At 34.3% G+C, this 25,364-nt stretch overlaps 1 protein-coding gene across 8 annotated transcripts in view; it reads right to left on the minus strand.

The window, feature by feature from the left end:
* GLCCI1 (glucocorticoid induced 1) overlaps window positions 1–25,364 on the minus strand; it is a 157,363-nt gene that overhangs the window by 17,407 nt on the left and 114,592 nt on the right. For 3 of the 8 annotated variants that reach the window (XM_081079960.1, XM_081079959.1, XM_081079956.1), the window contains 3 exons: window positions 10,207–10,323; window positions 5,287–5,439; window positions 604–814 (listed from right to left, as the gene is read on the minus strand). In XM_081079960.1, coding sequence (XP_080936086.1) covers window positions 604–814; window positions 5,287–5,439; window positions 10,207–10,323 — 481 coding nt within the window. Of the gene's footprint in view, window positions 1–603; window positions 815–5,286; window positions 5,440–10,206; window positions 10,324–17,349; window positions 17,488–25,364 lie in introns of all 8 variants that reach the window. The other 5 variants (XM_081079958.1, XM_081079954.1, XM_081079961.1 and 2 more) reach the window with 3 other exon arrangements.

A 25,364-nucleotide genomic window follows, 5' to 3' on the forward strand; every position in this document is an offset into this window, starting at 1 on the left:
CTGAAAGAAGAGAGTGAGCGCTGGTAGACGAGTACCTGACACCGGGTGAAGAGAACATCGGGAAACAGTTTGGGCTGAGAAGCAACAAAAACTCCCAGAGGTTCTGCCCTCTTATGGGAATTACTTAATAATTCATGTATATACCATAATATAATCCCTCATGTCCTATAGGTACTTATTAAACTGTATCTACTTGGTTAAAAATATACTCATTCTTCTAACAGAATTTTTAGAAATTATTTTCTCCCAAATCAATCTGCGTATGAAATCTAACTTGAGGACGAGAAATATTAACTGTACCATAATCATTATTAGCTTTGGGTAATTCCAAGGAAAAACCTGTGTGTTATACAGTGTGAAGCTGTACATGAGCTCTTAGAACCATGCGCTGTGCTTCTCTGACACATTTTATGGAAGATGTTTGTAAGAGTCACAAAGAAGGGGGTAAGTGAAACCAATGAATAAATAAACCTAGATTAACCAAGCCTTTCCAATCCCACCATTCAACAAAAGAAAAAAAAAAGATGCAATGGTCTAAGACAAAGAAAGCATAATGAGCAAGGCCCTACAAGAAACCCTCTAAGTGGATGGCTTCATTCTTACCTTTATCACGATCATAGAGTAGGTCTTCTGTTGAGCAAGGGCTACCATCCTGGGATTCCGGGGGACAAAAGGGAGACACACAGGGTGAATGGCTGCTGCAGCTACTGCTGCGCTCCTGGACAGAGGGAGTCTGTGTGTCGATGCTGCGAGTGCTGCTGCTCCGGTAGTGAGCGGGGAGGGGGGCTCTCCGGCCGTCCGGTATATCCAAAGGCTGTAAGACCACCAACCATCAGACAGGTGAATGACACTGCATACTCTTGGCTCACATAGAAAACACATGGCATTTCCTTTGATTTCATAGTCTACTACTATCGTCACCATAATGGATTCTTCAGACAATAAAGATATCCATCTTATGTCTGAAAGTAATTTCTGCATGTTACCTTTATGGAAGGAAAGATTTCTTTCAAATCCCAAAGTAGTTAGGTTTCAAAATACTAAGGATAAATTGTCGTAAAAATTCCATAGCTGCCCATATTTGTAGGTTAGCACTTCCCATAATACTCCTCAAGGACAAGGGCATCTTTTAAAGGGTTTCTTGTATTCCTAATTCCAAGCACTGTGTCTGGCACATAACAGATATTCAATAAACATCCACTGAATGAATTCATCGAACTGCTCAAGAAATCACTTTGCCTTACTAATGAGAAAAGTGAAATCTCATATGCACAGGTATGAAACTTTCTGTTTGCTCATTCTTTCTTATTTTAATTTTGGAGGCCAGGAACCCCAAAGAGGCTTATTCTATCAGTACTCAATGAAGGATATTAACATAACTTAGAACAATTCTACTAACTTGAAATCCAACTGAAAAGAACTACTCATACTTTTGCTTACCATGTTTCCCCAAAAATAAGACCTAGCTGAACCATCAGATCTTATGCATCTTTTGGAGCAAAAATTAGTATAAGACCCGGTCTTTACTATAATATAGGACTGGGTATAGTAAATATAATATAATATAATATAATATAATATAATATAATATAATATAATATAATATAATAAAAATAATAGTGGGTCTAATAGAATACAATACAATTTAATACCGGGTCTTATGTAACTAATATAAGACTGGGTCTTATATTCTAGTAAAATACGGCTGGATCTTATATTAATTTTTGCTCTAAAAGATGCATTAGAGCTGATGGTCCAGCTAGGTCTTATTTTTGGGGAAACACAGTAGTTCCAATGCATTGTTCTGAGTGGCAAAAAGAAGAAACAGAAACTATAATCACAGAATCATATATTTTGGACCTGATAAAACATTAGTCAAATGTCTTCACAAATAAGGAACATATAGTTTAGACATGGTGACATGGCTAATTAAATGGCATCAAAGCTTCTGCCTCAGTATAAACTCTTTCTACTCTGCTTCTGCTGTAAAGACAAATCTTACTCCATTTTCCTCATCTATGTGCTAAAAAAGTACAGTGAACAAATAAAATTCTATATATTTAAAATACTTTTGTTATTAAATAGACAAGATTGCAATGCTAGAAAAAAGAACCAATATACTCTTAATTTATTTACAAGTTATTTTCTCTAGTTACTGCTCCTACTCAGCTTTGTCATTTGAAAGCTTTTAGAAACACTCAGAGAAAAATAAAGATAAAATTAGGCAAGATTCAAAGTATATCTTTTTTTTCTATAATGAACAACTTAAATGACTTAACTAAAATAAAAAACTTCATTTAGCTACAAATAAAAAACTTCATTTAGCTATGCAATGCTGCTAAACCAAAACTACACTATCTTTACAACCTGACAATGAATTACTACTCTATTGTAAAGAGAATATATTGTATAAGTATGGTCAAATGCTAAGAAAATGTTCCTTTATTATTTGCATTTTTTCTTTTATTTAACTAAATTTAGATTTTAATTACAACTCTGTACTAAATCTTAGAATGAACAAATAAATAATTCGCATAGTTTTTTATAGACAAGGCTGTATGATGCTTAAGGTAAGATATGTAAGGTTCTGAGGACAACTCATAAAGAAAGATCATTTTGGAAAGTATATTTGACGGCTTCATGACAGTTATTTCTTAAAACTTAGATATTTAAATCAATAAAATGTTACTTTAATAAAAGTGTCGATATTGGTAATCAGGAAAAGAATAATGTATCAATTTGTAGCTGAAAACATTTAAGAATTAGAGTCATCCTTCATTCCTGTCCTGTTTGATAAACACAATCTTTCTGTATTCACATTTCTTAATCTGTAACTGAGAATATATATTAGTTTCCTTAACCAACTTTTGATCTGTTGGTGAGGGGGGTGTTTAGAATGAGAATAACAAAACAGATTTTAGAAATCTACATGTTTAAATAAAACAACAATGGGTTAAATATAAAGGCTTAGAACATTGATATATTTAAAGGACAATTTCCTTTTTTTAGCTACTGGCAGATTCCTTAATGGTGATATTTTGATTTATTAAAACTCTAAGGCATACATAATCATATATCTAAAAATTCTAAACATTATTATTTTAGTTCTAATTGTGTAGGTTACCCCAGGATAATTTTAAAATGGCTACTATGCAATTAGAATATGACTTATTTAAAAGCAAAACTGTTGTTAAGTTTTATATTCTAGTATAGCTTTGCTTTCAAGTCCTAAAGGAATCAGCAAATATGTTACTGATTTTCTCATCCTCAAAAGTTAGACTACTTTCTCTTTCTTACATTACTGTTCTTAAATATTACTTATGTAAATAAGGAAACATTTTAACGGTTAACTGCTAAGAGATGGCATAATTTCCAAAGGGTTCCCTTATGGCATAATAAATATAAAATAAAAATTTAACATGCAATGTCTAAGGAGAGTAAAATTGCACAACCATTGGGAGGGTAATTTTAGTAATATTTATCAAAATTTAAAGTGTACAAATGCTTTGACCCAGCGATTTCACTGCCAGGAAATTGTTTGCAAAAGTACACAATGTTTTCTAAAGTACTTCTTGTGATAACAAAAGTGAAAACAATCTTTTACAATTCAATAATAAAAAGACAAATGCCCACCAACAGAGGATTTCTAAATCATGGTACATTCATATGATGAATCACTATATATTAGCACACACACACACAACCATATACTTAGCGGATAGGATATGCAGGAAACTATAAATAATGCTCATATATACTGAGCAATACTGAGAGTAGAAAAAATTTTTATTTTTTTATTTTATAAATATAAAATTAAACTGTTTGGATTTTGAGATTTTTTTAAACTCTAAATCGGTTATAAAACCTATACATTATTAGATAATGTGTATATTAGATACATTTGACAAATTAAATTTCAGTTCCAAAAAAAAAAAACACAACAGTCAGAGATAATTAAGCCAAAGGGTACTTGATGGTTTCTTTTATTCAGAATACCTTTAAAATATGGTCAAATATAGTTCACATGTAGTAGTGTCCAGATTTCTTTTCTGGGACATAGGTATTTATAAAGTCTTTCTGATTAATTCAAAATGGATTAAAGACCTAAACATAAGAGAAAGCTAAAATTATAAAACTCTTAGAAGAAAACAAAATAATAAATCATTGTGACCTTAGATTAGGCAACGGTTTCTTAGACATGGCACCATGTCTAAAAAGAGCAACAACAAAAAGAAATCAGACTTTATCAAAACTAAACATGTTGTGCTTCAAAGAATATCAAAAAAGTGAAAAGTGAAAAGACAACCGAAAGAATGGGAGATATTTTCAAGTAATATGTCTAATAACAGATTTTATCTAGAAAATAAAGAATTTCACAATTTAATAATAAAAAGACAACCCAATTTTAAATTGGGGCAAAGGATCTAAATACACAAATGGCCAACAGCACGAAAGATGCTTAATATCATTAGCCATCAGGAAATGCCTATCAACACCATGAAGAGATACCACTAGGATGGCTATAATAAGAGACAGATAATTTTCAGTGTTGGTGAAGATGGAGAAATTGGAACGGCTGGTAGGAATATAAAACAGTGCAGTGCAGTCACTTTGGAAAACAGTCAGGCAGTTTCTCAAAAGGTTAAACAGTTACCATTCCAGCAATTCCACTCCTAGGTATGTACCCAAGAGAGATGAAAACATGGTCACACAAAAACTCATATTTAAATTTCATAGCAGCATTATTCACAATAGTCAAAAAGTAGAAACAATACTAAATGTTCATTAATGGATAACTGGATAAATAAGACCCATGCACAACTGAATATTATTTGGCAATAAATAGGAATGAAGTGCTTATACATGTTAAAACATAGGTGAAACTTAAAAAAATATTATGTTAAGTGAATAAAGCCAGTTACAAAAGGCCACATACTGCAAGATTCCATTTATATGAAATGTCTGGAATAGGCAAATCCATAACAGAGAAGGCACATTAGTAGTTGCCCAGGGCTGGGGCCGCTGGAGGGAAACGAGGGATGACGGCTAAAGGGTACACAGTTTCTTTTTGGGGTGATGAAAATGCTGTAAAATCAATGTTGGTGATGGCTACTCAACTCTGTGAATATACTAAAAGCCACTGACTGAATTGTACACTTCCCATGGGTAAACTGTATGGTATGTGAATTATATCTAATAAAGCTGTTACCGAAGAATAAAAAGGACTTTTGAGACAGTTCACAATAGTAAAGGAAAAAAGGATTCAAACATCCCATGTAACCTTACCTTGGACACTTCCTCCTTCCCATTATTTTCTTTAATGAATACCTTTTCTAGCTCAGGACTTATTCCTTCTACATTGCAGGGCACACGTGAAACAGATGATTTTGGCACTGATACAGTTGTCAGTGGCATGGGGACCGATCTGGATCCAGCAGACTACAAAACAGAAGATGAGGGGGTACCAAATTAGTTGTCATCAAAGAAATCAAAGCTAAAGTGCATGGTAAACCTGAAAACAGAAACTCAATGAGCAGAGTTATCTGGACATTTCAAATCCAACATAAATTCAGATACACATACTGAAATTTAGGTTCTACAGTAAGGAAGTAAGGTAAAAATCAGAGTCAAAACAACCCTTTATGGAAGTGTATGGGAATAATTGTATAACGTGTACACTTTTTGCAGTAGAATGGCAGACAGAATCTTCTGTCCTGGGTAACTTTTTTCCCTTTTCTATTTTTACTGAAAAAGCATAGCTGAAATCATACAAGTTAAGTGTGCTTATTAACTTACTGAGGCTTGCTTGACTCTGCTGTACAGCTCTGTGTGTGTGTGTGTTTCCTGCACTGTGAAAATTCCCTTCAAGAATCTTTCACTTCCGTTTTGTCAATCACTTAAGAAAACCTTTTGGATTACTACCGTTTCCCCAAAAATAAGACCTAGACAATCAGCTCTAATGTGCCTTTTGGAGCAAAAATTAATATAAGATCTGGTATTATATTATATTGCATTATATTACTATTATATCATATCATATCATATCACACTATAGTATTATATTACATAAGACCGGGTCTTATATTATAGTAAAAAAATATATGAGGGTCTTACATTAATTTTTGTTCCAAAAGACGCATTAGAGCTGATTGTCCGGCTAGGTCTTATTTTTGGGGAAACACGGTAAGTAATGTGGCAACAATACCAAGTTCAACAACACTCACTTAACTTTTAGGTTGTTTTCAAAAGTTCTTTGAAAGAGTTCGTAAAATTAACCACCCCTTATAGCTGTCGTGAGGGTACCAAAAAGTACAAGACAAAACTTTTGATAGGCAAGGAGCTTATACAACAAAAAGGAAAGAATAAAAATAAAGATGAACAAGGTACAGATAAAAGCAATGTATGATCTCTAATTCTGAATGATTCCCGTTGACCTGTACGGTTCACAATGAGATGGACTGCTAACCACTGATTGACAAGTGAATCACACTCCCACACTTGGCGCTGTGCTCCTGCCATCTGTGGACTGCTGCCCACTAATTGTCTCCTATTGATGCACGAGCTTTATTCCTATTGAAGTTTTAAGTCTGTCACACATTTGCTGTTTATTTTAGTAGTGCCTATCTTTCTTTCAGTACTTTGATGGTTTTTCATGTTTAAATACTTCACCCATCATGATTTGTTTTTATGTATGGTGTTAGGTAGTATTTTTTTTTCCCCATGCAGTAATCAAACTGCCCCAACATTTCTTTACGGATTCTGTATTTGATTTCCTTGAGCTGTTAGCTGATAATCCCTATACAGAGATCCACGTTAGTTGCTATAATTTTATAGTATATTTTAGTATCTTGTAGGGAAAGCCTTTTCAAATGTTTTTTTATTAACTGGCATTACTTTTCCATATGACCCTTGAAAACAATTTTTCAAGTAATAAAACAATTTCTTTAAAATTTCCACTGGAACTCAATTTGTACATTAATTCTGGGAGAATTACTATTTAAAAAATAGCAAGCCTTCCCATGCATGAATGTGTTAAGACTTCCCATTTATTTAAAAAAAAACACAAAATATAAACTTCCCATTTATGTCTGTATTTTACATTTCAAATCCTTAGTAAAGTCTGATAGTTTGCATATTTCTTTTAAGTTTAATTCTAGGCTTTTTATAGTTTTTCCTTATTTATACTAACATGTTATTGCCAGTTATAACATAATAAAGAAATATGTATTTGGCTTCTGCCCTGACACAAAGTTCCTAAAATTCTTGTAATTTTCTGAGTGACAGGGGTGCTAGTAGCATCTTTTGTTCCAATATTTGGTTTTTGACCACGGATCTTGACACAGAGCTCCTAAATCCCTTAGAAGCAAGAGTCTTTTAGTCTAATGAGGAAACTCTTGGTGGGTTCCTCGATAGCTTCAGAATGGGGGTTAGTCACCAGAAAGACCAAGCCATGATTAGAAGCTTGAAACTTTCACCTTTACCCGCCCATCCTTTGGGGAGGGGAGGGAGAGATGCTGGACATTCAGCTATCAGTGGGTCATGCCTATGTGATAAAGCCTCCATAAACATCCCTAAACTGTGGATTCGGAGAGCTTCTGGGTGGTGAACACATATCTATATCCACGGGCCACAAGAGTGGCGAACCCCAACTCCATGGGGACAGAAGCTCCTGTACTCGGGAGCCTTCCAGACCTCACCCTATGTTCCTGTTCACTTGGCTGTTCATCTGTATCTTTTATTATATCCTAACAAATGTGTTTCCTTCAGTTCTGTGAGCCATTACAGCAAATTGCTGAACCTGAGGAAGGGGTTGTGGGAGTCCCTTATTTACTAGCAGTTGGTCAGAAGTACGGATGACAACCTGGGACTTGCAACTGACATCTGCCGGCGGCAGCAGTCTTGTGGGGCTAAGCCCTTAACCCGGGGGGTCTGTGTTAACTCCAGGTAGTTAGTGTTAGAACTGAATTGTAGGACACACTCAGTTGGTGTCTGGAGAGTTGAAGAATTGGCTGGTATGGAAAAAACCCCACCCATTCGGTGTCAGAAGTGTTGTAAGTAGGGGGTGCAGTAGTCCACTAGTATAAGAGAAAATACTGATTTTTATATGTTTATATTTTACGCAATCACCTCATTAAGTTCTCAGTTTTTTCTTTTTATTATGAAAAATTATAATCATAAACATAATTAACCAGAATAACAAAATGAACCCTAAGGTGCACATCATCCAGCTTCAAAAGTTATCATTTGCCAATCTTATTTTATCTAAACATCCTTTTTTCCCCCCTGCTCTTGGAGTATTTTTAAAGCACATTCTAGACCTTACATTTCACCTACAAATAGTTCAGTATGTATAGCAAAAGATAATTATTTTTATACATAACCATAGGCCAAAAAATTCAGTCTAAATTGGAAACTAGTGTATAAGTCTTTTTTGTTGAGTCAACAAATCAATAGAGCTACAACAAATGCATCACAGAAAAGATGCTTGAAATAAACAAAGTAATAATATATTAATTCTATCAGATTAAGAAGAAAAAGGAAGGCATATATGAATTTTCACTTGAAATGTCTGAGGCTTGCTTGCAAACTGCATGTTTGCTCTAGAGCTCTGATGAAGTATAAATGGCGTACAATAAAATCCTCCCATTTTAAGTATGCAGTTCACTGAGCTTTGCAAATATATTAATATATAATCCTCCAATTACGAGTATAATCACATTTTAGAACCTTCTAGCATCCCCCAAATTCCTTAGGGCCTCCCTATCGTCAATTCCTACCTCTAATATTTTCTGCCTCTATAATTTTGCCTCCCCAGAATTTAAAATAACGAATCATACAGTATGTAGCCTTTTGCTTCTTGGTTCTTTCGCTTACCATGATGCTTTTTTGAGATTCAACGAAGTAAGTACCAGCAGCTCCTTCCTTTTTACTGCTAAATAGTATTACATTATATGGATGTATGAAATGTTGTTTATCTAGTCACTAGTTGATGAATATTGTTTCCATTTTTGACTCTTATGAATAATGCCTTCGTGAACATTGATGTACAAGTCTTTGTGTGGACATATGTTTTTATTTCTCACGGACAGATACCAAAGAGTGGAATGGCTAGGCTGTACGGCCAGTGTATGCTTAACTTTTTAAGAAAATGCCCAACTGTTCTCCAAAGTGGCTGCACCACTTTATGTTCCCACCAGCAATATGGGCTGTTCTTGTCCTTCCACATCCTTGCCTACACTTGGTATTGTTGGTATCGTCCACTTTCACTCTCCTATCATTAGTTTTAACAATTTAGTTCATTCACTTTGATTTTCTAAATATACATCATCATATACAAATAGTGATAACAATTACTTCTTTTTCTCACTCTGCTGTCTAGAGCCTCTATACTACTCGCAAATAATATCAATAATTACAGACACCTATGACTTGTTGTCACAACATAAATGCTTCCAGTATTTTATTGGTAGACTCTCACTACATTTGCAGTTAGTCACATTAGAAGGTGTCCTATTTTTAAATAAGCTCTTAATCACATATGAATACTGAGTTTGTATCAAGCATTATTAAGCATCTATTTTGATCTTGTGACGCAATGAACTAACCTAATACATTTCCTAATGTTGAATCATCCTTACATTTGTGAAACAACCAATAATTGGACTTTGATACACTACTTGGGTTTCATCTGCTATACTACTATATTTGATTTGCTAAAATGTACACCAATATTTATAAGTTTATTTGGTCTAGACGAGCCCTTACAAAATTTTGTTCCATGGCATATATTAGTACATGTTCCTGGGGGGGGGGGGAGGAAACAAAACTGTAATCCTCAATTTCTTCACATGTAAAATAGGGGCAAAATATATCAAGAGATACAAAGATAGATGGGTTAAGGTACTATTAGGAAGAGTAAATGAGATAATGCCCATAGTTGCTTAGTAGGTGAATGAGCTAGGATTTCATGCCAGGCCAGTATCAATTATCTTTGAGACCATGATACTCTGTTGTATCTGTTATTAAAAAAGATTATTCATATGGCTAAAAAAAACCCACTTCTTACACAACTTAACAAACAGTAGTAATTTAGTAGAGCTAGGGATTTACATCATTATTTTTTTTAAATCCTAAAATAATGGATTCTCCCTTTATAATGAACCCTTTAAAAGGAATTACTCAAATCTGGACCGGAAGTTAGCCTACCTGAGTGTGACTGATTGCTATGTGGTTGCCGTGGAGAGGTGACTGCCGATCCTTCTCCTTACTGTGCCGACTACTCTGTTTACTACGTTGTAGTTGCTGCCTCAGTTTGGCAATCTGCTTTGGAGAGAGGGGAAGAGAGATGCAAGAAAAGAACAAAAGTGATTACCAATTTTTAAGTCCTTATTTCTTTAATTTTTAGATATTCATGAATTTTTTTCCTCAAAGGTTTCAAGAAGAGATATTTCACAACAGTGATTTATTCTCCCAAGTTCTTACGATTAAGACCACTGAAAACAAAAAATAAATATATGCTACAAATGCTTCACTTGTACAATTTAAATAATGCTGTTGGTAAATACGTACAATAAATTTCCCCAGATTATTTCTGATTTAACCTTTGTAATACCAGAAACATCTGCCGCTTTACTTTTTGTAAGGTGAAAAACTAGTATTTCACACGGCTATCAATTAAAGTCAAACCCAATCTCGTAATATAATTTCTAAGTTCCCATCTTATATACACAAAATCAATCTAGTTTACCAATTACTAAACACTTTAAAATTGTAAATCCCATGGTAGTGAAGAAAATCAAAACATTTCGTCTTATGAGTACTTAATATCTTCCTATATTACTCTTCAGTCATACAACTTTTATTTTCCAGTTTTATCAAGGTATGATTGACAAATATTCTGTAAGTTTAAGGTGTACAATGTGTTTATTTGCTGTAGTTATATATTGCAGAATGATACCACCATAACATCAGCTAACACCTCCACCCTGTCACATAACTACCATTTCTTTTTTGTGGTGAGAACATGTGAGATTTACTCTTAGCAGCTTTCAAGTATGTAACACAGTATTATTAACCATAATCAAAATGCTGTACATTAGACCCCCAGAACTTATACATCTTATAACTGGAAGTGTGTACCCTTTGACCAACCCCCATTTCCTCCACCCTCCAGCCCGTGGCAATCACACTCTACTCTCTATTTCTGTAAGTTCAGCTTTTTTTAGGTCCCACATACAATTGAGATCATACAGTATCTGTCTTTCCCTGTCTGACTTATTTCACTCAGCATAATGCTCTCAAGGTTCATCCATGTTGCCGCAAACGGCATGATTTCCGTTTTTCTCATGGCTGAGTAGTATTCCATTGTGTATATGTACCACATATTCTTTATCCATTTATCCACTGACAGACACATGGCTATAGTCACACAACTTTTAAAAACAAATAAAACTTAGGATTTAATTTCCTAAATGGAACGGTAATACTCCCAGGCCTAAGAGAAAAGTCATTTACTATATTATGGCTTGAAATTCACGAAAGTACTAATATATTTCAGGTGACATATAATCTGCTTCAAGTGCGCTAGACCAGGAGTAAAATATTCCTGAGCATTTTAAAGGGAATCGTTTGCAATTTGGGGGAAGTTATTTAATACTGGTATTATTTTCCTTGTGGAAAAGATGACATCAATGAACAGTTATTCCTCGAACAACTATAGTGAGCCCAGTTTTATGTTAATTATAGGCAAAGTGTAAATACAAAGTAAAGTCTATAAAATCCATTGATTTCCTAAAAGAGATAAAGCAAAATATAACGTAGTTTAATATTAGCTTCTTACGTTGGACATCCACAGCAACAAAAAGCAAAAAATAAATAGTTGTTATTAAAGCCTATCAAGGCTCAAGGAAGAAAGTGGAAAGGTTGCTGGGAAAACTTATTTTTACCTGCGGCAAATAGAAGAGAAACATGGAAGGAAAACAAGCACCTAAACAAAGGAATAACTATATCCTTTCTTTTACATTCCTTTAGTTTTTTAAAGGTCTTTGTAGCTGATGGACCTCTCATACAACATCCTTGCAAAGATATACAAATAAGCTTATTATTATTTCTGTTCCCTGTGCTCTGTTGTAGTGACATAACTTTCTTCTAGAGAACATTAACGTTCATGAGAAAAGGGATCAAAATTAGTAAGGTAATTATTATAAATCAAGATACAGTATTCTCTATGATAAAAATAATAGAATTTCAAGTTGTACAGTCACTTAATTAGGAGGTATAAAATTTACTGTTTTCTGAGTATTAATGATGTTTAGTGGTGTTTCAAAACTGACAAGAGCTTGCAGAGAAGAGCTCATAACACTCAGAGATTCATTAAGGCAATTTATACTTTTTCGTTTTAAAAATATCTTTAAAAATCAAGGTCTTTGAACTATTGAAATAAGCCAGAACATTTTTTATTCTAAACAGCTTCAACGAACCTCTGAAAACAAAAGGCATCCTTCATGGCACACACCTTAATACCAATTTAAACTACGCAGCTTTATGGCTTCCACACAATACTGTTCCTCTTTGGAATATAACATAGTTATGCTCTTGTTTACAATGCAGTAGAGATTAGGGTAAAAGTGAAGCTCATCTTCCTAAATATATATGCTCAGATCATTGTAAGTTTTAGTCAAGAACTATGTAAAACGAAAGCAAGACACCATAAATCCTCCTTTGCTTCAAATACAGGAGGTTCCTGTGTTACTTGTAACACATTCAGAAGAGGGACAGACCCACCTACATAACAACTGCACAGGCTCTTGCCTTCCACAACTTTCACTTAGAGTTTCCCTTCTCTTTTCCCTTCACTGCTCAAGACCCCATAGCCATCCAAGGCCACCTGTTCTCCCTAACGTTGGCACCAGTGGAGAGCAGACACAAAGGGGTCCTCAGGGAGGAAGGCGCAGAAGGAAACTGTAACCTCCCCCCCCCCCCGCCTTCCCCTCCCCCCCACACACTCCCATCTCATCCAGAGCCCTGATTCTCTGCCTAAGATAGCATCTCTACAGCCCACATTCCACTACATCACACAGAAGCTCTTAGTCCTCACCTTGTGGGCCTACCCACCCTGGTTACTATGAAGACATGACTACACAACCTTCCTTTACAAAAGGAACACTGAATTACACTGACTGGATTTTTAAAACTAAACTCTAGATGAATCTTACTTTGTATTTCTAAATATTCATTACCTACTCTGTGACCTTAAGAAAAAAAATTAAGAATGGACCTTAAGCGTATTATGCTAAGTAAAGTAAGTCAGACAAAGACACTGTATGATCTCACTTATGCGTGGAATCTTAAAAAAAAAACAACCTCATAGAAACAGAGAGCTGATTGGTACCATTGCCACAGGTGGAGTGGGGGTCAGGAAATGGATGAAGGTGGTCAAAGGGTTCAAACTTTCTGTTATAAGATAAGTAAGTTCTGGGGATGTAATTGTGTACAGCCTGGTAACTATCGTTAACAATACTGTATTGTATATTTAAAAGTTGCTAAGAGAATAGATCTTAAATGTTCTCACTAGACACAAAAAATGTGTAACTATGTAAGGTGATGGATGTGTTAACTAACCTTTTGGTTGTAATAATATTGCAATATATACCGATGTCAAATCATTAATTACATTGTATACCTTAAACTTACACAATGTTATATATAAATTATATTTTAATAAAGCTTAAAGAAAATTAAGAAAGGAGAGAGAAGCCTTCTTTAAACATAAAGGGGGCCCCAAGCACATGAGTTGCCCAGTTTTAAAAAGTTAAGGAATAGTGATCCTGGGCCACAAAGGAGAAATAATAATTATAGACAGAATTAGTATTAATTCTCACAAATGAATAACTAAGTCATTTGTGAAATTAGATAAACAAAAATCAAGGACTGGATCCACTTACAATCTGAGAACTAGGGACACATTTTATTGTAAGTTTTTCGAAACCTGATAATATATTCTTGTTTGCTATTTTTGTCCTGTTAGTTTCCTCCACTATTGTGAACATTTAAAAAACAAAATAAAACTCTTATCCTCAAAAAACTAGTTGAGTACTTTTGCCTCAGGTATTGAAAGAGGGGGAAATGTTTTTCAAAATTAATTCTATTCTACAGTAGGCCAGGAAAATGAGAAACTTTAACCTAAAAGGACTAAGTGGTAGCGGTGGGCAGGGAAGCAGGATCCCGGGGCTTTTGAAAGAAAAGAAAAAAAATGAAAAGAGAGCTCAAAACCAGGAAAAAGGAACTTTGCCACTTGTTTTTATATGAATTACCTCATTCATTTCTGAGTAAAAACAGAGGAGATAGGTATTATTATTATCCCCATCTTACAGGTAAGGAAACTGAGAGATAGAAAGGCTAAAAAACTGGCTAAAAGTTGCAGAGTGACCTCACAAGCATGGCGGCTGAGTGAATAGCACTTCATTTATTAGGGTCCCTCCAGGGCTCTGCCCTTGCAGTCACACAAGTAGAACAACTATGATTCAACAAAGGATTCCCTGCTCAATGCATAAAAGTCACACAGTGAAATGACAAAACAAATACTGAAACTTAGGAAGTGAGATTCCAGAGTCAGCTATCTTAACCACGACTCCATGTTGCCTGAAGAATCAAGTTAATGACCCACAAGGAGTTCAAGAAACGGGAATGAAAATTTTGACAACCAAGAGAAAAACAACACCCAATTACTACAGGTATTAACCAGACAGATTTTTTTCTGAAAATATAGTTTGAGAAGTCATGCGTCTCCAGCTGTTCTTTACTTTTATATGAAAAAAGGGAATACGTGACAAGCTTTAGTGCTTATAAAGATCAAGTGTCTCAAAAGAAATTTTTTGCAGTCTACAGATGAATTTTAAGTATCAGACCCCTTGACAGTGTTCAAAGGAATTTGAAAGGCAACATTACCTAATCTAATACTAAAAATAAAAATTTAAAACTCCTTTTTGCCTTTCCATAAATACGACTAATCAGTGTTATTTTCCTGTTTGTCTTTAAAGTGCCAACAGGCAAACCCTAATGAACCCCAATTACTTATTCATTTAGCCTCAAGATAATCAAATGAACAAACATAGGTACATGTATGCATGAACGTGCATCTATGAAGAGCACACACATGTGCACGCACATACACACACACAGGGAGAGGTCACCTGCACGCACACCAGCCCTTACACACGCACAGACAGATATGCTTGCCCACACACAGACTCACAGAAACTTGCCACTGCAGGAACAGACAGACAGAAATACTCCTACACACAGGTTCATCCCCACAGATACAGCTAGCTTTGGGACAAGTGCTATATATACAAAACAACTTATAGTATATAGTGTATTTACAACTACCAATAAGGCATGCTAGTCAGTAGAGGCATGTTAATGGTACCAGACTAACATTTAAAAAACAGTTCACGAACCCCTGTGGTAACACAGATGTATTATATCTCTTTTACAGACCAGCAAACACTCTCAAAAATAAAGTACCTTTCCTAATGTAACACCGCTAATAAATGGAAGACCCAGTCCTTTAATCCGTAACCTCTAATTCGTAACCTCTATTACCTACCAACACTGTTGAAATTAATACTAGGTTAATGTTCAACTGCAAGTAACTACCAGTCACTAGTGTGTATTGGCTCATAATCTCAACCACTTTGCAAGTAACTTCCTTACTTAATGCTGGAGATATTGCAAGATGTGAAACTGAAATAAAGATGAACAAAAATTTGATGAAGCAATTAACTGACTACACAGTAACCTGATAAGTTTCCATTTTTTCGATAAGCAATTTGTATGACTTTAAGAATTGTGCCTATTGGATACAATTTAAATGTTGAAAAATTACAAAACATCTCTATGACTCAATTTAATATGGATTGAGACAGAGACTTTATTAGATAAACATAGGTATTTTTAAAAGGTTTATCACATAATTCCTTTTATTTCAAGGGGATAATCAAAATTATCCAGCCTGTTGTCTTTTAGGTCCAGAGAAAATATTGAAATTATTTTCTTCTACTACAACATGATAAAGATTTTTTTTTTAATACCCGAAACTAACAGAATATTTGGGAAAATGATACACTCTTATTGATACACTCTATGGTTTTACTCTTAGTAAAACCATAAGGAAATGTTTATTTTTCTTATATAAAAAAAGTAAGACCACATCAATAATATTTATTAATCATCATTTGATCAGAAGTGAGAAACATCCCTAATCATTTCACTTACTGTTCCCAATGGTTCCCTCTAAGAAAAGCTATCTTACTAATGAGAGGAGGGCATATTCGTGAGATAAAAAGCAACTCATGATTTTTCCTTATTTCCACTGAAGGACTTAAGAAAGTAAACCCACTTTTTTCATTTATCTTTATCTAAATCAGAATAGAAAAAAAATCAAAACAACAATACAATAGTATTATTTATAGTAATAGTAATAGAATGTCACCCTCTGGGATAAAGAGGTTTGCTTACTGCTTACTATAAAAACAGTGGATTCCCCAAGCTCTGGGTTTCTCTCCTGTAATGTGCTCTACTGTGTGTGCAGGCATCCATTTGGGCCCTCCCCATCACTTTCATGGGACCTGGGATTCAGGAGAACCAATGCAAACTTGATTGTTTTGATACTTGCTGTGCTGTGAATAATAAAGTCCACTGTCTCTAAACTAGGAGTCTCATACCTCTGTCAGCATCCATGAAACAGTAAAAGACAAACTTCTTAGGCAGTAACCAGGAAAAAAATCAAATCTGAGAGGGTGTATTTCCTTCTTTAACTCAAATGAAGAAAGAGGAGTTTTAATGGAACAGCTTGGAAAGATCGATGTATGTTCCTCACAGATAAGGGAACATGAGGAACTGATTTCTGACTCTCACTCCAGATACTGAAAATGTTGAGCTAGGCTGAATGTTAATAAGATTTACTCTTACATCAGAATCAGACTTAAGCTCCTAGACGTTAACCAGACCAAAAAATGTGTGAGAGTTTCCCTGGAACCATTTGGGAAATTTGAGTACAAGAGTCATTGTGGAGGGTTGTCTTAGGTCTTATGTAAGAGGACTATCTAGAACAGGAAATGGAGCTCAACAGCTGAAAAATTCTATTTCTAGAATTCTAGAAGCTAACGAGACTGTACGGGACTCACTAACCCAGAAAGATAGAACTGTAGGTCAGAGATGCGCCATAAGGGATTGCCAAAGAACCCATGAAATTACAAAAGACAGTTGTACAAATCTGTCAAGTCCAGGGAATGTAGAAAGCATTATAGAATAGTACCAGTCAAGTAGGAACATTTCTTTTCCCCTTACCTTTCCCTCTCTCCCCCATGCTCCAGCTCCAGAGGGGTCAGAAACGGTAGCTATGGAGTTAGGAAGGAGGTGAGCAAGAAACAGAAAAGGAGCTTCCAGGATCCCTTCACCCATGAAGTCACCCAGCTGTAGCAGGCCCTAGTTGGGAGAAGAAGAGTAGCTATAACCATGAAAGAAGTTAGAGCTTTGACTATTATAAGAGACTGGAAAGCATGCTCACTTGAAAGGACCCAAGAGTGTAAGAGTGATCCGATTCTGGTTTTGTACCACGGGCAGGAAATGAACTCTCACTGAATAGGACAGTGAGAAGTAACAGAAAGTCCTTTAGAGATCATCCCTTAAAGTCTTAGTTGCTTCTCCTAATATGTAATTAAGTTCTTTAAGAAGTAGATTATCTACTATTCCTTTTGAAATTCTAGATGCTTACACAGTATTGAGCATACAGTCTTATTCATTTGATGTTATTCCATTAATAAACGCATGCCACTAAGGGCTAATGATGTATATTAAAACAATGTCTTAAAATTTTACCTTTCTTCTCTTTTACCTCTACTAAATACCATGTTTTCCCAAGAATAAGACCTAGCCTGACAATCAGCTCTAAGGCGTCTTTTGGAGCAAAAAGTAATATAAGACCCGGTCTTATTTTACTATAATTTAAGACTGTGACATAATATAACATAACATAACATAATAAATACCGGGTCTTATATTACTTTTTGCTCCAAAAGACGCATTAGAGCTGATGGTCGGGCTAGGTCTTATTTTTGGGGAAACATAGTGTGTAGAAATCAAGCACCATAAAAAGTAGTAAGTATTAATTAAATCTTTATGATTTACTTAGCAGACATCCTAATCTCTAGTTATGCTGTATAAATTAATTTTAAATTAATTAGATATGTGATATAAACAGTGAATCACATATCTAACCAATGGAAAAGTACACTTGTACATTTGTGTAGTTTGTAAAATCTAAATAAAGGTTGGGTCAACAACTCCTCAGTACACGCAATTCAAAGGAAGAAAATTAATCTTTTCATAAAGGAAAATGATGTCTCACTTGAATTCATTTCCTTAACATGGACACAAACCACAACCTCACTATAAACTGGTATCAATTACAGTGTCTGATAAATGTATCGATAACCTGATTGCCTTTTTTTTGTAGGTAATTTGCTTTTTTTCCTAATTGCAAGGAAGTGTGTGTGTGTGTGTCCTTGATCTACAATTCCATTACACTATACCTAAAGGTCAGAATATTTTTCTTTGTCCTGTTTTTCCTCCTGGGACCTGGAGGAAACATACAGATACACATTGCTCACCAAATCTAGCTAATTTTCAACCTTAAACAAATTTCTCTTCTTTGATGCTTATTATTGTTACATTCTGGAACTCCTAAGTCGATCCATTTTCCATGTTTCTTAACTTCTTCATGTTTAAACTTCTTTATCATTTTGTTCTATATTTTACCTGATTTGTTCATCCATGACCATCATCCTTTCAATTTTCAGTTGTATCTTTTGATTCACTAATGCTCTCTTCTGCTGTGTCAATTTAATCCACTAAAGAGTTTTTCATTTCACAACTTTTGTTATTTACAAGATTTGAAAATAGACCTTTATCATTCCACCTGTTCTTATTTACTCCTATTCTCATTGGAAGTTACTATTTCATTTGGAATTCTTAAACATTTTTATGTTTAAGTTCTTTTTTGGGACTGTGTTCTTATCCTTCTTTCCTCAGATGTGAATGGTCCTATTTAATGTATCAGTTGTCTCTCATGGCAACAGATTCCTTATATTCCCAGAAATACCTGTTTGCAAGCTCACTTTATGTGGAAGTTTTATCTTTTATGAGCTCTTCTCTGGAGTTGCACAGCTTCTGAGCAGGTCTTGAATTAGGAAGACTGAGGCTCTGGTCCCCACCTGGGTAGAGCTCTAGTCCGGGTGACACACGCGCGCGCGCACATACACAAACAACATATGGTTGCTATGTATTTCCATTTTTGCACAGCTGCTCTCTGGCCCACAGGAAAACACCACCAGTGTCACATGGAATTAATCTCCGCCCTAGTTTTACTGCCTAGAAACATGGTCCTAGTTCCTTGCTTTACACAGAGTCCAGTTCCAACTGCAAACGCGCACTTGCAAGATGCGTTTGGTGCTCTTAAAATGTGTAGCAATCTATATACTCTCTTAAATTTGGCTTGAAAATTTTCCCATTAGCCCCAGGGAACATGAGCGAGCCAGGTTTCCATGAGCCAGACAGCACTGCCATCCAGTCACCACAGAGGATTCCCTTTCTTTTGCGGCCCGCAGCGGTTTTCCTTGCCTTAAGGTAGCTAGAACATATTTACATATTTCTTTTAAAACTTTCACATTGCATCCTTATAAACTTGGAGCAAAGTGGAGGCAGATTATACAGGTGCTTTCTCTGACATCTTAATCAGAAATCGTGATGCAAATTATCTCAGGGGGAGAGTCTGTATGTGACTCGGGAAGAATGGATGTGATGCAGTTGAATTTGATCCTATGACAAGAATTCAGGTCAAGTTATTTTTTAAAAACACTGGATTTTAGTAGTATACAACGTTTTAAAATGTTACTGTTTCAATAATAGTTTTCACTTTTCATTATTTTCTCAAATTCCAGTTCTGTTTTCTATTATAAATATTCTCTTTTTACTTTTAGTCTTCACCCATGTACTCTTATAATTTTTCCAGCCACAGTTATATATCATATAGAATTTAATATCTTCATGTCATATCACAGAAATCCCAACAGTCTTTTACATCTATTCCTTTGTTTCATCTTTACTAAGGTATAATTTACATTCCCTTAACTTCATCCATTGTAAGGGTAAAATTCACTAAGTTTTAATCACTTTGTAGAGTTGTATAACAATGCAATGCAGTTTTAGAACTTTTTTCATCACACCCCAAATTTGCTTTGACTCTATTTGTGGCCAGTCACCACTCCCGCAGCCCCACTCCCAGCCACATGCAACCACTGGAAGGGCTTTTTTCACCTCTATAAACTTGCCTTTTCTGGCATTTCAATGTAAATGGAAACATATAATATGTAGTCTTATTCATCTGGCTTCTTTCACTTAGAGATTGGCAAACTACAATCTGCAGGCCAAATCTAGCTTGCCACCTGTTTTTGTAAATAAAATTTATTGGAACATAATCACGCCCTTTCCATATTGTCTGTGTCTGCTTTCACACTACAACAGCAGAGCTGAGTAGCTGCAGCAGAGAGAATATGGTCCACAAAGCCTAAAATATCTCCCATCTGGCCTTTCCCAGAAAAAATTTGCTGACCTTTAACTTAGGGAAATGATTTTGAGATTCATTCACATTGTAGCATGTATCAGTATATTATATTCAGTATATCATGTCTTTTTATTGCTGAATAGTATGCCATTGCATGAATATACCGCATTTTGTTTATCCATTTACCTATTGGTTGGTATTTTCTACTCTTTAGTTGTTCTGGATAACTCTGCTATAGACAATAATGTACGTGTCTCAGTGAAGACATGTATTTTCATTTTTCTTATACAGATTCCTAGGAACGGAATTGCTGGATTACATGCTAAGTTTTTGATTAATTGTTACAGAAACTGAGAAACTTTTCCAAAGTGGCTGTACCATTTTATATGCCCAACGACAATTGAGGGTTCCAGATTCTCTTTATTCTCGCCAACATTTGGCATTACCTGTCTTTTAAATTATAGTTGTAGTTGGTGTGTAGTTGTATCTCATAAATTAAATTTGTATTTCTCTAATGACTAATGCTGAACAACTTTTGCCATCCATACATCTTTGGAGAAATACTTCTATTCAAATGTCTTACCCATTTTTTAAGTGGGTTGTCTTATAGACTTGTATGAATGAGTTCCATATATATTCTGTGTATAAGCTCTATATTTCTATCAGATATATGATTTGCTAACGTTTCTTCCAGTCTGAGGCTTGTCTTTGCATTCTCTTAGTAGTGTCTTTTGAACTGTAAATGTTCATTTTAATAAAGTTCAACTTTTTTTTTCTTTTATGGCCTTGCTCTTGGAGTTGTATCTAAGAATGTATTGCCTAATCCAAGATCTTCCAGAAGTTTTATAATTTTAGAGCTTATATTTAGGACTATGATCCATTTTGAGTTAATTTTTTTCTATGGTGAGAGTCAAGGACTGAAGTTTTTCCTTACATATGGGTATACAATTATCCCAGCACCACTTGTTGGAAACACTGTCCTTTTCAATTGAATTATGTTGGCACCTTTGTTGAAAATCAATTGACCATAAATATAAGGGTTTATTCCTGGCTTTATAATTTGATCCGTTTATCTATATGTCTTCCTTTATGCTAACACTTTGCAAACTTCATTAATGTACATTTATAAGAAGTATTAAAATTATGTAATATAAGTCCTAATTTTTTCCTGGTTTTCGAAATTATTTTGGCCATTTTAGGTCCTTTGTATTTCCTCATAAATTTTAGAATTACCTCGTCAATTTCTACCAAAACCAAAAAATCTGGGATTTTAGTACAGATTACTGTGAATTAATACTGAGTGTTACAGTCCATGTACAAAGTCAGTCTTTCCATTTATTTAAATCTTTAATTTGTCCAGCAATGTTTTGTTGTTTTCAGTGTACAAGTCTTGCACTATTTTGTTCAACTTATCCCTAAATATTGTAATCTTTTTTGATACAACTATAATAAACTGTTTCCTTATTTTTGGGATTGCTCATATCTAGTACCTAGGCAAACACTTGATTTCTGTATATTGATCTTGTATCCTGCAACCTTACTGAACTTATTAGTTCTAGTAATGTATCTGTATATTCCCTAGAAGTTACTACATATAGCACCATGCTACCTGTGAACAAAGGCAGTTTTACCACGTCTTTTACAATCTGGGTATTTCATTTATTTTTCTTGCCCGATTGCACTGACTAGAGAGACCTCTTGGACGATACTGAACAGAAGTAATAACACGGTGACAGGGGACAAGTACTGTCTTGTGTCTGATCTTAGGAGGAAAGCCTTCCAGCTTTCACTATTGAATACGTTATTTGTAGGTTCTTCATAAATGCCCTTTTATCAAGCAGGTAATGTTCTTTTTTTTATTTCTGGTTTGTTGATTTATTTTTTTCCATGAATTGATATTGGAGTTTGGAACACACTTTCTCTGCCTCTATTGAGATGATTATATGATTTTGTTCTTTATTTTATTACTATAGCTTATTACATTAATTGAATTTCAGATCTTAAACCAACTTTGCATTCCTGGGACAAATCCCACTTGCTCATGGTGTTCAATCCTTTTAATATGTTGCTGAGTTTGGTTTGCTAACATTTTGTTAAGAGCTTTGCATCTATATTCAAGAAAGATTATAGATCAATATCTGCAATTTTATTTTCTTGAGATGTCTTTCCTTGACTTTGAAATCAGGTAACTATGACCTAATAAAATAAATTGGAACTATTCCATTCTATTTTCTGAAAGAGTTTGTGAAATATTAACATTATTTCTTCTTTGAATATTTGATTAGAATTCACCAAATATGATATGGGGATTTTCTTTTTGGAAAGATTTTTAATTGCTCATTCAATTTCTTCACTTGTTACAAGTAGATTTCTATTTTCTATTTGTTCTTAAATCAGTCTAGGTAATTTGTTTCTTTCTACTAATTTGTCTTTCTAAAAATATATCATCCATTTCATCTTAGTTTCTAAATTGATGACATAAAGTTGATCAAAATATTTCTATATAATACTTTTAAGTTCTGTAAGGTTGGTATTGATGTCACCCCTTCCACTGCTGATTTTGGTAATCTGTGTCTTCTTTTTAACTTGGTCAGTCTAGCTAAAGGTTTGTCAGCTTTGTTGATCTTTTCATAGTACCAAGTTTTAGTTTAATTGATTTTCCTCTCATAGTTTTGTTTCATTGGTTTCTGCTATATTTTTATTGTCTCTTTCCTCTGCTTCTTTTTGGTCTGGTTTGCTCTTCTTTTTCTCGTTTTTTAAAATGGAAGCTTGGGTACTAATCTGAGAATTTTGTTTTTCTTATATACACATTTAAAGGTATAAATTTTCCTTGAAGTACTGTCTTAGCTGCACACATAAATTCTAAGTTGTCTTTCTGTTTGTATTCATTTAAATATTTTAGAATTTCCCTTGTTATTAGAAAAGCATTGTTTAATTGACAAATACTTACAGTTTTCTAAGATTTCTTTCTGTTCCAGAACTCCAGCCTTTTGTAGTCTACTAAGACTTGTTACATGGTCTATCCTAGAGAATGTTTCACACATGTTTAAATAGAATGTGTATTCTGTAATCACTGGGTAAAGTTTTCTATATATGTCAGTTAGGTGAAGTTGATTGATAACGTTTTTGAAGTCTTCTGTCTCCTTTCTGATTTTCTGTCTAATTAGTTGTTCTATCAAGTATTGAGAATGGAGTTTTAATATTGTAGAAATTATATTTCTCCTTTTACAGTTTTGCTTCATGCATTTTGGAGTTGTTATTAAACGTATACACAATTTATGATAGTTTTACCCTTCAGATGTATCGACCTTTTTATCATGATGAAAAATGCTTCTATTTGTCTTAAGTGGTATTTCTTGTCAAAGTCTAGTTTGTCTGATAAGCTTTCTTATGATAACTGTTTACATTGTGCATCTTTTCCCATCTTTTTATTTGCGTCTTTCAATCTAAGGTGTGTTTCTTAGACAGCGTGTAGCTGATAGTGTTTCTTTTTTAACCAGTTTGACAATCTCTGCCTTTTGAGTAAAACATTCAGTCCATTCACATTTAATATAATTATTTATATGATTGGATTTACTTCTGCTGTTTTGCTCTTCAGTTTCTATTTGTGTCATCTTTTTTTTATTCTTGTTCTTCCTTTACCACTTTCTTTTGTGATATTTTTTAGTGTGCCATTTTAATCCACTCTGATATTTTTACTTTCTATTTTGTTAGTTATTTTCTCAGCAACTGCTATACGGACTATAATATACCTCTTAATTTATCACAATCTACTTCAAAATAATACTTAATTCCACTAACATAAAAACTATGTTCTTCCCTTTGCCCCTCTTTTGTGTTGTCTTATGTATATTTCACATATATATGTTATAAACCTATGATAAATAGTGTTATATTGTTTTATGTGATCTTATGTGTTTTAAATATGTGGAAAAATGAAAAAATATATTAATGGATTCTTTCATATTTACCCGTAGACTTACAATATCTAAAATTCCTCAATTCTTCCTATGGATTTGAAATAGGATCTGGAGATTTCCTTCAATATTTCTTATAAGACAGTCTAGTAGCAGGGAATTCTCTCAATCTTTGTTTACCTGGGAATACTTCATTTCACCTTTATTTTAGAAGACTAGTTTTTCTGGATATAGAATATTTGGTTGACAGTTTTTCTTTCTTTTAGCACTTTGAATATGTCCTGATTTATGGTCTCCACTGTTTCTGATAAAAAGTCAGCCTTTAAAAGTATTATTGGTTCCCTATGTGAAATGAGTGTTTTGTGAGGTTTTTTTTCCAACTTTCTAAATTTTCTCTTTTCCTTTGGCTCTCAGCAGTTTAACTATAATGTGTCCATGTGTGGCTCTTTTTATGTTTTCCTGCTTGGGGTTTGTTGAGCTTCCTGAATCTATAGATTTTTTCCCCCCATCAAATATGGAAAGTTTTCCACCATGATTTCTTCAAATAGTTTTTAACTCCTGTCTTTTCTATCCTGTGTCTCCCACTTCATGTATGTGTATGTACTTAATGTTTTCCCACAGGTCTGTGAGGGTCTTTTGGTTTGTCTTCAATCTTTTTTTCTCTGGCATCAGGGTGTATAAATTCTACTGACATATAATCAAATTCACTGATTCTTCTGCCATTTCAAATCTCCCATTAAGCCATCTAGTGAATTTTTAACTTTAGTTACTACACTTTTTAGAGTTTTTGTTTGTACCTTTTCTTATAATAACTCTCTTTGTGA

The sequence above is a fragment of the Rhinolophus hipposideros genome (assembly GCF_964194185.1).
Source record: "Rhinolophus hipposideros genome assembly, chromosome: 18".
Classification (NCBI taxonomy): domain Eukaryota; kingdom Metazoa; phylum Chordata; class Mammalia; order Chiroptera; family Rhinolophidae; genus Rhinolophus; species Rhinolophus hipposideros.